This window comes from Plecotus auritus (assembly GCF_963455305.1).
Source record: "Plecotus auritus genome assembly, chromosome: 5".
Classification (NCBI taxonomy): Eukaryota; Metazoa; Chordata; class Mammalia; order Chiroptera; family Vespertilionidae; genus Plecotus; species Plecotus auritus.
In genome coordinates this window covers 156,647,828-156,663,406 of record NC_137776.1, presented here as the reverse complement: position 1 = coordinate 156,663,406, position 15,579 = coordinate 156,647,828, and the positions used below count along the sequence as shown (strand labels likewise).

At 37.5% G+C, this 15,579-nt stretch overlaps 1 protein-coding gene across 4 annotated transcripts in view; it reads left to right on the top strand.

Moving 5' to 3' along the window:
- Positions 1-15,579, top strand: part of RNF38 (ring finger protein 38) — a gene marked incomplete at its 5' end in the record, with an annotated part of 109,437 nt that overhangs the window by 80,063 nt on the left and 13,795 nt on the right. For all 4 annotated transcript variants that reach the window (XR_013960667.1, XM_080669631.1, XM_080669633.1 and 1 more), the window contains 5 exons: positions 1,202-1,395; positions 5,139-5,352; positions 11,221-11,388; positions 12,703-12,873; positions 15,247-15,408. Coding sequence is in view for 3 of the 4 variants with exons in the window: in XM_080669631.1 (XP_080525757.1) it covers positions 1,202-1,395; positions 5,139-5,352; positions 11,221-11,388; positions 12,703-12,873; positions 15,247-15,408 (909 nt within the window). The remainder of the gene's footprint in view (positions 1-1,201; positions 1,396-5,138; positions 5,353-11,220; positions 11,389-12,702; positions 12,874-15,246; positions 15,409-15,579) is intronic.

Genomic DNA, 15,579 nt, shown 5'->3' with positions numbered 1-15,579 from the left:
GAAATAATATTCTTAAATATAGAAGGAAAATTAGGTGGTTTTTGGAAATACCTCTGTTAAAATAATTTGGAATGATCAAAAATAACCACTTAGCAGTTTGCTTCTTTTCTTTTAGTTTAGTCAGTTCTGTTTTATGTTATCTCTTAAAATCTAATGTTGTAGTAAGTAGGACCATATACTTCACTGATTTTTTTGCTAGCAGCAGGTACCAATTATTTTACAATCAAAAGTGCTGTATTACCCAAATAATTAGAACTTGCCGGGAGTAGATCAAGTTAGGAGAGGTTCTTTTAGGAACACAGCCTTAATCAAACTCTGAATTCATTTGTAATTTTGATAGTTGTGGTGAGGCTCAATTGGGAAATTGAGTTGTGTGGGGAGAGTTAATTCAGTGAAGTAATTCATACCAATTTTATGGCTAGTAAGCAGTGCTATGATTCTTGAAAAATTCTTTTAAAAAAAGGTATAATTTTGATTTATTTGCACTGGACAGCTATTGTTGTATTGGCTGTTGTCATTTTTTAAATTTGACGGTCTAAAGGAAAAAAAGGTCAGTGCCCCGACTAAATAATTAGGTAATGCATGTTTTAAAAATTATTGCGGCACACTGGTTGAAAATTGCCGATTTAGATCTGTTGACTATTTATCCGTTTCATATAAGCCTTATTTTATCCAGGTAACTTTTATTAAAGAAAATAAATATATAATAAATATAATGGCCTTAAATACAGAAATAAGGATGCTGAGGAGTATGGTTTAGGATAAAGTCAAGGGCCTACTTAAATTATACCCACTCCTAAATTGATCTCTCAGCTAGGAATTGATTCCTAAAAGAGCAACTGTTAACTGATGGGACGCATAATGGAATTTCTCAGTTGAACGGGGATTTTAAAGAGATGGTTAAATACCATACAATTGCTTATTACCCTATTGTGTACCTTGTATGTTGTTATTTGATGCAATTTATTATTAGTTTTAAGAAACAGAGTTTACTTTTCATTTGATATTACTTACTGTTTATCTCTCTTCTCCTCCGTCCCCTAGAATCTTTTTCTTTAAAGGTATTTAATTTGGGTTAATAGTGTATTTTTTTCCCTCCTTTACACGTTAGGGTAAATATATTTAAATATCTATGCATACACAGTAATTTAAAATCCTTAAAAGGTCTTATTCGGATGATTGATTTTTGTTGCATTGGCAGAGTGAAGATAGTCCAAGTCCCAAGAGACAGCGCCTCTCTCATTCAGTCTTTGATTATACATCAGCCTCACCAGCTCCCTCACCACCAATGCGACCATGGGAGATGACATCAAATAGGCAGCCCCCTTCAGTTCGACCAAGTCAACATCACTTCTCAGGGGAACGATGCAACACACCTGCACGCAACAGAAGAAGGTTAGTTGATTACAATTTATTTCTTAAACTTTCTTCCATTGGTAGATTTGTGTGTGTTTCTGAACGCATTTTATAAACACGTCAACATGGATGTACTTGTACACTCAAACATGAAAAAATGATATTATAAGTTTAGACTTCTACATTAGATTGTGAGAATTCATTTAGCTTGTGGTCAACAGAAAAAAATTGAAAGAGGCTAAAGTGATTTATCTAAAATCAATTCATACCATTATATATTAATTCAATTACCTTATGGTTGAAGACTTTTTTCAGGCCAGCCTATAATCCTGAATATGGAAAAAGGCATTTTATCTTTCACAATAGGAAGAGGGTTAAGGAAATCCTAGAAATGAGTTACCTCTTCTCCACTCTATTGCCATTTCTTCTGTATCTCCCAAGGCAATTGGGAGCGTAATTAGCTTTTTTATAAAAGTGTGGACTCTGTATGAAAAGTGATTGGTGTTTAGTTCAACTCTCAGTCCTCTGTCCTCTCTTTCTTGGGACTTGGACTTTGCCTTTCCTTTCTAGGGGCATACATTTCTTCCTGAGCTTCTTCCTCTTTGGTTGTTGTCTAAGGTCATACGTTTCTTCTTCCAGTGAAATAGTGCATCTTTAGGGTGGGACAACTGTTTGCATGTTCCATTTGTTGATAACCTAAGAAATATTGTTAAATCTTTAGTTAGGAAGACTTTATGGGTGGAATGTTTGTATCTCTTCAAAAGCCTAGGAGTGCAATTGCTAGGTCATAGGAAATGCTCTGGACTAGAAAGGGTGTGTTAGAAGTGTCTGTTTTCCACATGGTAGTAGAAGCGAGCTATGAGTTCTCAAATTGAAGAAAAGTATCATGCTCTACATTCATGGTAATGCAAAGGAGGGATGGGGGAGCACGTATCTAGAAAACCAGGTACCCATAAGCCTATATTCTACCCGGCATTGTGTTACTCTCCTTAGTCCATTCTCTCTTTAATATTCATTGTAGGGTAGCTATAATCTTAGCTGCCATATTTTCTTACAGAAGCAGGCTGTGCAAACAGATGCAATATTTAACAATAGTCTAGCATAATTTCAACTACAAAGATGAGCACGTAGAAAGGAAATTACTAAACATTTGAGGAAAACCCAACAATGAAAGAAGAGCACTAAACTCAATAAAACCAAGAACTTGAAGAAACAGAACAAACAAAATAGACTTCGAATAAGTAGAATATGAAAGAGATGCAAGAGCAGATTGATTTTATAAAAATCCACTAAAATTCTTATTGGTAAAATTAAAAACTCAATAAATGGGCAGAAAAAGTGTCTTCATTTCTGGAATATCAAGTGGAGGAATCTTCCCAGAATGTAGTGTAAAAGGGCAAAACGGAAAATGTGGGAAAAAAGGTTTTTATATAGCCCTAGCTGGTGTGGCTCCGTTGGTTGGAGTGTTGTGCCATGCACCAAAGGGTGTCAGGTTCTATTCCTAGTCAGAGAACATTCCTGGGTTTTGGGTTTGATCCCCAAGTCAGGATGTGTATGAGAGGCAACTACTAATCCTCTGTATCCTGTCCAGTAATGCATAACCTCAAGCAGATCCTGAGAAAACATCAGACAAACCCAAGTTGAGGGACATTCTAAAGAGTAAATGTCTATGTCTTCAGAGGTTTCAAGGTCATGAAAGATAAAGAAAGACTGAGAAAATGTAACAGATTGGAGAAATTAAGTTGAGAAACATGACAACTATATGTAATAAGATCCTGCATTGGATTTCAAAACAGTGATCAGGGGCCATTGGTAGAAAAACTGATAAAATCTCAATACATCTTGTTCATTAATTGATGGTGTGATAATGAAATTTATTTCTTTTGATAATTTTTCTAAGCTAATGGAAGATATTAGCATGAAGGAATGCTGGTTGAGGGTTTTGCAAAAACTATATTAAAATTATCTCAGAAACAACATTTTAAAAGTGAGTTTATAAGGTGGATGGCATCTTAAATTCAATGAAGTACAATATATAGGTTTTGAAGGAAAAATGCAAAAAAAAGAGATATGCTAATAATAAAAATGGAAGAAGCAATTCATGTAGCAATAACCTGGGGGATGGTATCAAGAGCACTGCTGAGGAGTTAATGCCACAGAGGAGTGTTCCTTGTTTTCTCTAAGATTGAGCAGTTGGGAGTGAGAGAAAACAAATTTAGAGGTGCAAAGTGGAACAATTGAGAGAAAGGTGACATTAGTAAAGATTGCTGAGGTGGATGTGCAGCTGTGTCTATGAGGGGGTTGTTTAGCCTCTGTTACCAATACTATTGAGTACATTATAATGAGACCTGCCGCTTTTTCAAATTGCATTGGTGCTGAGCCATTGTAAAAAGCAGTTGAGATAAATTGTGCAATTGTAGGAAAATAGAAAATTAAAGTCTAGTCAAAATACTTGTTAAATCTGTGTTAAACTATGTAGATGTCTAGTGCATGGAGAGTAAAAGTGATTTCCTTCAATAATCAGATTCTAACTGAAAATCCTGTGTATTAATGGAATATTTATGCTGATACTATCAGTCATTTCCATTCTCAGCATTTACTCAATTCTGTTATATTTGTAGTTGTCAACAAATGTTCTTTAGTTATTTCATGAATTTTCTACTTATTTTAAAAATTGTCATTTTGGGCATATAGGAAATATATCTTTCTGTATGTTTTAGACAAAAGTTAGGTAAAAGTTCCCATTAGGCATATGTGAAATGAATACTGACAAAAGTATGCAGATTAAATTTTGTTATATAATGCTTAGAAAATAAAGGGAGAAAAATAATAGGTTAAAACAATATGAAATTGCTGATATTTGATCATTTTTGTCTATAAACAAGCAATTTCATGCAATTAAAAAAGTGACAGTAGTTAGCTATTGATTTATAAATACTTTCAGAGTTGAATACCTATTTTATTTTCATTATTTTTAATTCAATGAAGTACAATATGTAGGTTTTGAAGGAAAAATGCAAAGTTATTTGTATATTATATATATACATTGTAATGTATATGTAATAAGCTGATGGTTGCCAGAGGGGAAGGGAGTAAAATAGAGGGCAAAAAAGGTAAAGGAGAATAAGAAATACAAATTTCCAGTTTTAAAATCAGATCACGGGAATGTATTGTATGGCAACAGGGAATAATAGTCAAGAGTATTGTGATAGCCGAAACCGGTTTGGCTCAGTGGATAGAGCGTCGGCCTGCGGACTGAAAAGTCCCGGGTTCGATTCCGGTCAAGGGCATGTACCTTGGTTGCGGGCACATCCTCAGTGGGAGGTGTGCAGGAGGCAGCTGATCGATGTTTCTCTCTCATCGATGTTTCTAGCTCTCTATTCCTCTCCCTTCCTCTCTGTGAAATATCAATAAAATATATTTAAAAAAAAAAAATCCACAATAAGAGAAAATTAAAAAAAAAAAAGAGTATTGTGATAGCTTTGTACGTTGTCAGATGATTACTATAAACTTATAGTAATAATTTCTTTAAGTGTTTAAATGTTGAATAACTTGTGCACCTGAAATAAGATAACATTGTATATTAACTATATTTTAATTTAAAAACATATTTTATTTACATGGTAAGTTTTTATAGGTGATGGGGAACTATAGCAATTATTTTACACTCAAGCTTACCTTAGCATAAATTACTGATGGATTTTAAAAAGAGGCAATACAGAATCCTGATACATCACATCATTAAACATTATAATGACCTTTTTTATATTTGCTGTTAACAGTCCTCCTGTCAGACGCCAGAGAGGAAGAAGGGATCGACTGTCTCGACATAATTCCATTAGTCAAGATGAAAATTATCACCATCTCCCTTATGCACAGCAGCAAGCAATAGAGGAACCTCGAGCCTTCCACCCTCCGAATGTATCCCCCCGTCTGTTACACCCTGCTGCTCACCCACCACAGCAGAATGCAGTAATGGTTGACATACATGATCAGGTATCCTATATAATAAGAGAGGAATATGCTAACTATCTGTTACGCCCCTGGGGCGTAACGACCAACCATATAACAAACGGATCTGCAGGAGGGTGGGGCAGCAAACTACAAGCGGGCAGCGGAAAGCTACAGGAAGGGGCAGGGCAGCGGCTGTAGAGCTATAGGAGGGCGGCAGCGACCTACTGGTGCACGGATTCGTACACAGGGCTACTAGTAATGACAGAATGTCCAAGAAATACAGATGCTAAAAGTTGGTGGCAGTTTATTGAAGTTATTTGTATTTTATTGTAAATTTCTTATAGTTTTATCTAAAAGGAAACAGTTTTACCTAATAAGAAGCAAATTTAGACAAGTTCATTATTCATAATAATAAAAGTATAATATGCTAATTAGATTGGACGTCCTTCCAGACGACCTTCCGGATGAAGCTGGAGCTGCAAGGGAAGCCTGGGTCCTGGGTGCCTGCCGGCGTTCAGAAGGAAGCCCGGGTCCTGGGTGTCGGAGGGAAGCCTGGGTCTTGGGTGCCAGAGGGAAGCCAGTGCTGGCAGCCAGGGAAAGGAAGGCCTGCCTACTCTTGCATGAACTTCATGCATCGGGCCTCTAGTCTGTATACATAAAAGCCAAAGCGACCAATTGACCATTTGACAGGTCGACCAGTAGCTATGATGCACACTGACCACCAGGGGGCAGATGCTCAATGCAGGAGCTGCCCCCTGGTGGTCAGTGTGCTCCCACAGCGGGAGCGCTGCTCAGCTGACCAACGGGCACCAGACGCAGGGCTCATGGCTGGTGAGCCTACCGGCCATCTGCCACGGTCCAATCCCTGCAGGCCACGCTAAGGGACCCCACCAGTTCCTAAATCCATGCACTCGGCCTCTAGTTTTTTATAAGGATTGAAATGTAAATTCTACACAGCTTCCCTTGGAAGAAAGTTGTACTTTAAAAAATTAGGATCAGAATGCTTTGAAAAATCAATAAAATTGTGAGCTTGGTTAAGAAACAAAGGACAAATGTAAAGAAGAGTAGGAATAATTAAAAGACATATATCCACACATGGGAAACATTCAAAGAATTTTGTCCAGTTGTAAAATGAAAATAGTACCTATTTCATAAGGGATGTTGGGGGAATTAAGAGTTAATCCGTTTTGAAGCACTTCAACTAGTACAAGTATATTGTACTCAAGTATATTACTTCATTACTAACTATGATAATGAAATTCTATATATAACCCAGGGGTGGTGATGCGGGGAGAGACAAAAAAAAGCAACAACTTAAAGTTCAAAAATTGACTCAAGAATAATAGGAAAATTAGAATTACCACAGTAGTGTGAAGGCTAATTAGAGATTACCATTAAAAAGGCACAGTGACCAGATGGCTTCACAGCTGTTTTCTCTAACCTTCAAGGAACACTTATTTTAATAATATTTAAATGATTCCAGGCTTTTTTTTTTTAAGGTAATTTTTGTCATGATTTTATGAAACCAGCATAATTCTAATACTAAAGCAAGTAAAAGTGGGAATCCCCTCAAAAAATAGAAAGAACCCTCAAATACATAGGACTTTCTCAGCAGACATTTAGAAAACAGTCTACCTATGTATCAAAAGAATAATAACCTATGACCAAATAAGATTTATTCCCAAGTAGAGAGGATCATTTAATATGAAAGTACATTACATCAACAAATAAGAGAAGAAAAACCATACATGATTATATCAAAAGATGTTGAAAAGTCAGTTAAATAGTAATAAAAACTGATAGTCGGCTCATTGACTGAAGGGTCACAGGTTCGATTCTGGTCAAGGGCATGTACCTCTTACCTTGTACCTCAGTTGCAGGCTTAATCCTCGGCCCTGATGTGTGTCTCTCACATCAGTGTTTTTTTCTCTCTCTCTCTGTCTCCCTCCCTCCACTCTCTAAAAATCAGTGGAAAAAATATCCTCAGGTAAGGATTAAAACAACAACAAAAATTTAATAAAAACTAGAATAAAATAAAATAAGGAAATTACTTAAGCAAAACTAACAGCAAGTATCCTAGTTGGTGAGAGACAAATCGGCAACTACAGAGATACTTTACTCTGTCCATTTTTATTTAATGCTATAGTAGAAGTTCTACCAAATGCAGTAAGATAATGTAATAAATGGATATAAAAAATTGAAAGAAATAATTGTATCTTTCTCACTTTCTGATATGGTGCCTAAATACAAATTAAATGTACAGAAAGTAGGAACTTACATTGATCAACTGATGAGTAGATAAAATATGTTGTATCCATACAATGAATATTACTAAAAAAATAATAAAGTACTAATTCATGCTACACCATAGGTTAATGTTGAAAACATTCTAAGTAAAAGAAGCCAGTCATGGAAGGCCACAGATTGTAGAGTCTATTTATATGAAACTAGTGGCATGAAATTCGTGCATGGGGGAAGGAAGGGTCTGGGGGGGAGGGACTCCCTTAGCCTGGCCTGCACCCTCCAATCTAGGACCCCTCGGAGGATGTCTGACTGCTGGTTTAGGCCCAGTCCCACAGGCAGTCAGACATCTCTCTCACAATCCGGGACCACTGGCTCCTAATCGCTCACCTGCCTGCCTGCCTGATCGCCCCTAACCACTCTACCTGCTGGCCTGCTCGCCCCCAACTGCCCCCCCTTCTGGCCTGCTTGCTCCCAACTGCCCCCCCCCACCGGCCTGCTCTCTCTCAACTTCCTCTCCCCCCCACCGCCAGTCTGATCACCCCCAACTGCCCTCCCCTCCTGGCCTGATCACCCCTAACCGCCTCTGCCCTGCCATAATGGCTTTGTCCAAAAGGACGTTCGGGAAGGTCTCCCAGTCTAATTAGCATATTACCCTTTTATTAGTATAGACTAGTGGCCCGGTGCATGAAATTGTGCATGGGGGGGGGGGGGCGTGTTCCCTCTTCCCGGCCTGCACCCTCTCCAATCTGGGACCCCTCAGGGGACCCCTGTGGGATCGAGCCTAAACCAGCAGTCAGACATCTCTCTCGCAATCCGTGACCGCTGGCTCCTAACTGCTCACCTGCCTGCCGGCCTGATTGCCCCCAATTGCCCCACCCCCCATCAGCATGATCGCCCCAACTGCCCCCGCCTTCCGGTCTGATCACCCCTAACTGCCCCCCCCCTGCCGGCCTGCTCGCCCCCAACTGGCCCTACCTGCCAGCCTGCTCACTCCTAACTGCCCTCCTCTCCTGGCTTTATTGCCCCTAACTGCCTCTGCCTTGGCCCCGCCACCATGGCTTTGTCCGGAACGATGTCCAGAAGGTCTCCCAGTCTAATTAGCATATTACCCTTTTATTAGTATAGATGTCTGGAATAGGCAAATTCATAGAAATGGAAAGCAGGAATAAACAGTGATTGCTTATCATTAGTAGAAAAGTACAATAAATAATTTCTTCATACAATGAAATATAATATTACAAGAAATTAATCAGAATTCTGCCAGGAATGTGAGCAATATCTGCAAGAAATTGAGCAAGAGAAGCAAAATTGAGGACAGTGTTATGTCCCATGTTGTAAAGCATGACAATTAAATATGCATATGTTGGACTATATATGAACACAAAGAAAAATAAGAAGTATATACTGGACTTAGGTTGTATGTACTAAAGTGAAGGGAATGAGAAGGTGGTTAAGGATGAAATCAGAGAAAAGGAAAAGACCACATTTCAGAAAAGATGAGATCTCATTTAAGACAAATTATGTGTTGGGTGTATATATTAAGAAGTGAAATAATTATATATGTAAATATTAGAACAACCTAAGATGTTGAAAATCTAAACCAATAGCTGTGGCAGGAATCTATATATATATCTATATATATAAAAGGCTAATATGCTAAGTGTCTGACTGTTTGACTGGTAGCTATGATGCACACTAACCATCAGGGGGCAGATGCTTCAACCAGTAGGTTAGCTTGCTGCTGGGGTCCAGCTGATTGGGACTGAGTGAGACAGGCCGGATACACCCTGGAGCCCTCCCATGGTCCCTCCCACCACACCCCACCCCCTCGGCTGGCCAGCCTCCTGCGTCTCTCCCCGGCCCTGATCGTGCACCGGTGGGGTCCCTTGGCCTGGCCTGCGCCCTCTCACAATCCGGGACCCCTCGGGGGATGTCAGAAAGCCTGTTTTGGCCCGATCCCACCCACAGGCCAGGCCAAGGGACCCCACTAGTGCATGAATTCGTGCACCAGGCCTCTATTAGAAAATATTACAATAATTAATAAATAATAAAAGAATAAACTTTTGCTTAAAACTGTAAACTTACTTTTTGTAGGAAACTACAAAAACTACACTTAAACTGCATTTAGATTAAATAGAAGATAGTGATAGAAAAAAATTTGTTCTTTAAAAAATGGTAACATTTTTTTCTTTATTGTTGAAAGTATTATAGATGTCCCTGTTTGTTTGTTTATTTCCCATTGACACCCTGCACCCGCCTTCCCCAGGCCTTCACCACTCTATTGTCTGTGTCCATATCTGTAATAATAAAAAGTGTAATATGCTAATTAGACCAGACAGCCAGATGACCTTCAGGACAAAGCCGCAGCTGCCAGGGCCAAGCCCCTTGCATGAATTTCGTGCATTGGGCCTCTGATATGCATATAAGTTCCCTGGTTTTCATTAAAGCATTTAGCAAAAGATAAAACATAGACTGGTGGGGATTTTTTTTTTTTTACACATGACAAGCAATAGGTGCTTATTTCATTTTTTTTAATTAAATTTTATTTTTTATTGAATTTATTGAGGTGACATTGATTCACAAAACCATACAGGTTTCACATGTACAACTCAATAAAACATCTCACACTGCATTGTATGCCTACCACCCAGGGCAATACATTATCCTTTTACCCAGTAATACCTCTGAAACAAATAAAAGCTACTAATATATAAGGATATATATACCGTATTCAATGACATTTTTTTACAACTAGAGGCCCAGTCGTGCACTGGTAGGGTCCCTAGCGGCTGCCGGCTGCCGGCCAGGTACTCCCTCCCGGCTGCCTGCCACCCTTCCCCCGGGAGGCCCACCCCCTGGTCGAACTCCCAGAAGAACTCTGGTCAAGGGGACAATTTGCATACTACGCTTTTATTATATAGGGTAGGATTATATTGGTATTGGCAAAAAGAGTGAAAAGTAGAATGACCATTAGTATAGGAATGATAGGATTGTGTTAAGTGAGTTTACTTGAAATACCTAGCTAGTATCAAAAAAAAAAAAATGATTGCATTTAACTCTGAAGAGATATTTAGAATATTAATTGAAAAATAAGTTGCAGGGTAATACTTCTATTAAAAGAACGAACATGAGAATAATTTGTGGGTAATCATGCTTGTATATGTTTGTATGCTTATGGAGAAAGATGCAGAGTATATGTTATTAACATTGTCATATGACAGGTAGTATGAGAATAAGACTGACCAAAAGAGAAAGAAATTATTTAACTTTTTAAAAATACTATTCTTTATTGTTTCACTAGTTGCAATTAAACAAAAAAATGTTTCCTGTTGTATGTGGCCAGGTATTAGGAGATGGAAGCAGTCATTTCCCCAAATTTTCTCTTTAGAAAAGTTTTCAGCAGTCTAAAAGAGTTAATACAGCATTTCATTTTTTTTTCCTGGATTTTTCAGGATAGCTTTTTGGGAGAAGAGTTTAGTCCCAGTTCTGTGGGCATCATAAACTTCTTTTGAAACAGACAGCTTTTCTATCCAATGACAAATAATAGTTTAGTTGAAACTGTTGGAGAAGTACATTATGAAAATCTGTGCACCTGAGGAGAATCAATAAATGACCAGGTTTATTCAAACAGTTAAAATTCTAACATTTTGCTTTTTTTCCTAATAGCTCCATCAGGGCACCGTCCCTGTTTCTTATACAGTAACAACAGTGGCACCACATGGGATTCCACTCTGCACAGGCCAGCACATCCCTGCATGCAGTACACAACAGGTCCCAGGATGCTCTGTGGTTTTCAGTGGACAGCACCTCCCTGTCTGTAGTGTGCCTCCTCCAGTAAGTCTGTGCACTCCCTCTTTAGAATGGCTAAGTGTGTTATATAAGAAAACAAAATCTAAGAGACTGCTTCTGTAGCTTTTCTTTTTTTTTTTTTTTTTAAATCTTTATTCAGATTATTACAATTGTTTCTCCTTTTTCCCCCTGCTTCTGTAGCTTTTCACTCCCAACTAAAAAAGGCTGTTTTATTGCAATGGCTATCTCAATAGCTTTGTTATAGTAACAGTTTAATAAATTAGCTTTAAAACTTGGTATGTTTTTACATTAATTAAATTATACATATTTGGATATCCTGAAGGTCAAAACATGTTCCTTCATATATCAGCACAGTTTATAATTAAATCTTAATTTAGGTTGGCCTTGGATTATTAACATAGGATATCAGACTAGTTAGTAATAAAGTCTAGTTAGTGATCAGCAGTAATAGTCTCAGCACTTACTGGGTTTTGACAGGTACCTTGAATGCTTGGTCTTTTTATTCCTCACTATAAGAAGCCTGTGATAAAAATGGTATCCCCTATTTTCTAGATGATGAAATGAAAATGACTTGCTTATAGAGACAGTTAGTATGAGAGAACAGAGATTTCCACCCACTTCTTTATGCCTCTTAAACTTAAACTTTATCTTTTAATCTACCAACCCCCATCTCCACTCCCACCCCCAGTCCAGCCTCCTTATTTCACAAATGAGATTGCTGAAATCCAAGGGATTTAAATGACCCATAGGGTCAGTTATGTTTTCAAAGTAAAGTACTTCACTAAATCTATTAATATAACCCTAAACCTTTGTTTGAATGTGAGATTAAAAGGAACACCTATATACAAATACCAAACCACTTTAACATTAATTTACCCAAGCTTGTTTCTCAACCATGGAACCAGTGTGCTAAGTCAGCAGACTTAAAATATTGAGAGACCTTAAATCACTTAGTTGTGAATTGGGCTCCTGTAAATAAAAAAATCTCAGAAATGAAAAATTTCCAAAGAGAGCTTCTTGGAAAGCAGTATCTGCTGCATCTTAAACAAAGGAGAGATACCTCTGCTTTTCTCCCATTTCAAACTTGTTAATAAGACTAAAGTAAAAGTTGGGTGTTTTGACTGATTTGTAAGAACTGTATAAAATACAGAATAATTACTAGTTACCAGTATTTTACTAATAGAGATAAACATACACTAGTATTTCATTGTTAATATAGGTTATTAAAACATTTTGGGCAATATGGCAATAACCTTTCTATCTCACTGTATATAGAGTTGTTGTTTTTAATTATGTATTCTGATACCTTCAACAAAAAAATAACAATTTCTCTTACAGATGCTGCAAGCCTGTTCAGTTCAGCACTTACCAGTACCATATGCTGCATTCCCACCCCTTATTTCTAGTGATCCATTTCTTTTACATCCTCCTCACCTTTCTCCTCATCATCATCCTCATTTGCCACCACCAGGCCAGTTTGTCCCTTTCCAAACACAGCAATCACGATCGGTAGGTATTTCTACTTTCATGTCTTTAATATTCACAGAATGTTTAGACCTAAAAGGTAGATTAATTTAGTAGATGTAAATTATTACCATTTAAAAATTATAACTTGGGCATTCTTCTGGTTCTTTTTTTCTTTTTTTTATTGATTAAGGTATTACATATGTGTCCTTAAGCCCCCCCAGCCCCCATTCATGCCCTCACCGCCCGCCTCCCCCCCCCCCCCCCCCTCCGGTGTCTGTATCCATTGGTTATGCTTATATGCATACATACAAGTCCTTTGGTTGATCTCTCCCCCTTACCATTCTTCTGGTTCTTAAACAAATTAAGGACTTCAAAGACATACAAATTCATATGGATAAATGAACCGAGAATTACCTTGGTTTCTTAAATTTTTCTAGTTATTTTATGTCACTTGTCTGATTTAAATTTGTTCTTTCCTATCTGTAATCTTTCATGAAATAAATGTGAAGAAAAATTCAGGTTTTTTTATGTATTTCTAAAATGGAAAATGAAAATATTATAAAATGGTTTATACTTGTTAGGATGATATTCACTTATGCAAGTAAAGTAACCCTCTTGAGCCTCAGTTGGTTTTATTGGAGGCTTGTTTTTCTATTGTGTTCTCACAAAAAGGTAGATGAGATAGTCTGTTAACATAGATAATTATACCCTGGGACTGGAATATAGCTGAGAGGCATATTATTTTAGGGGTCTGGAGGAGGTAAGTACTGTATAAGTGGAAGGAAGGGCATAGGAAGAAGGCCCACTTGTGTTTTGGACAGGCCAGGTTGAACATCTGAATCATCATGCATTAAGAAAATAGGAAAGAGAACATATGGAAATGATTAGAGTGGAAGATTTTAGCCTTGTGAAAGGAACTGCAGCATTATTCCTAATAGCCAACAAATAGAAACAGTGCAAATGTCTATCAAGTGATAATGAATAAGCAAATATGGTGTATCTATACAGTGGATTTTAATTCAACCAAAAAAGAGAGTGGGGTATGATACACAAACTATAAGATGGATAAACCTTGAAAACATTATGCTAAATGAAAGAAGCCAGATACCAGAGCCACAGTATTACGTGAGTCTGTATATATGAAATGTCCAGAATAGGAAAATCTATAGAAATGAAGATTAATGGTTGTCCAGAACCTTGGGGAGGATTGAGGAGAAATGGGTAGTAGACCTGACTACTAATGGGCATGGGTTGTGTTTTTTTTTGGAGGGGGGGGAAGAGTGGGTAGGAATGTTCTGGAATTAGTTTGTGGTGAATATACAGACTTACTTATGGTGAATTTTTAGTATGTGAATTATATCTCAGCTATTTTTTTTTAATCCCACATGCTATTGTTTTACATACACTATGTGTTCTATGTGTTACTTGTACATTGTCTCAGTGTTTACAGCACACTTTTGAAATAGGCTACGGATGTGTCAGTTCTATAGATGACAATATTGAAGTTCCAGTTAAGTTAATTTATACACTGAGTGGCCAGATTATTATGTTAATTTATACACTGTGGCCAATTAAGTTAATTTATACACTGAGTGGCCAGATTATTATGATCTCTGAACGCATAATAATCTGGCCACTCAGTGTATATCCTATATAATAAAAGGCCAATATATGCAAATTGTCCCCTCAACCAGGAGTTCGACCAGCAGGCAGGCCGGCCAACCGCCCATGTCCCCTCCCCCTGGCCAGGCTGGCCAGATCCCACCATGCACGAATTCATGCACCAGGCCTCTAACACACACACACACACACGCCAGATTATTATGAATTCAGAGATCATAATAATCTGGCCACTCAGTGTATAAGTCACATTGATTAGTGACAATGCCAAGAATCTAATGCCAAAGCCCATAAGCTTTCTACTGCAGCATAATGCCTACTGTATCTTATGTCATTTAGCTCTGGTTTTGATTTATAAATAGATATACACCATGTTCAATTTCATGTTAAGATTTAAGTGTCTGAAAATCCTGTGAGTAGTAGGTCATTGTATCCTATGTGTTGTAATTTTAGTCATGCAGTTGGCTTACTACATGACTTTTTGCCTTTTCTTCTCTTAAGAGAAGATTGAAATAGTAAAATAAATGTATCTTTTAATTGATATGTTTAGTCAATTAAATGGAAATACTTAATGACATATTTCAAAAACTTTCTTACTGAAAGTCAATTAAAGGCAGGAAGGTTTTACTATGTCTGTGTGTCACATGTATGAATTTAGGTTCATGTCATCAAGAAACGTATAACTTTAAAAATATTGGGGGTGTGTGTGATTTTTATTATTATACCACGGTATCTAAACACTGGAAGTACATTAGTTTGTGTTTTTTTTTTTTCGCCCCTCCCCCCCTTCCCCAGCCTCTGCAAAGGATAGAAAATGAAGTGGAACTCTTAGGAGAACATCTTCCAGTAGGAGGTTTTACTTACCCTTCCTCAGCCCATCCCCCAACATTACCTCCATCAGCTCCTTTGCAGTTCTTAACACATGATCCTTTGCATCAAGAGGTGTCCTTTGGAGTAGTAAGTTTTCATTCAATGTTATTATTTGCTTTGATAACTTGTTTTGAGTTGTTTCAATGTAACTCTACATGTTTAGAATTTTGAATGTATTGTTGAAATCATTGGTGTTGGAAAAGTGTATTTAGAAATATACATGTTTTAAACTAGTCATTGCATCTATGTAAACATTTA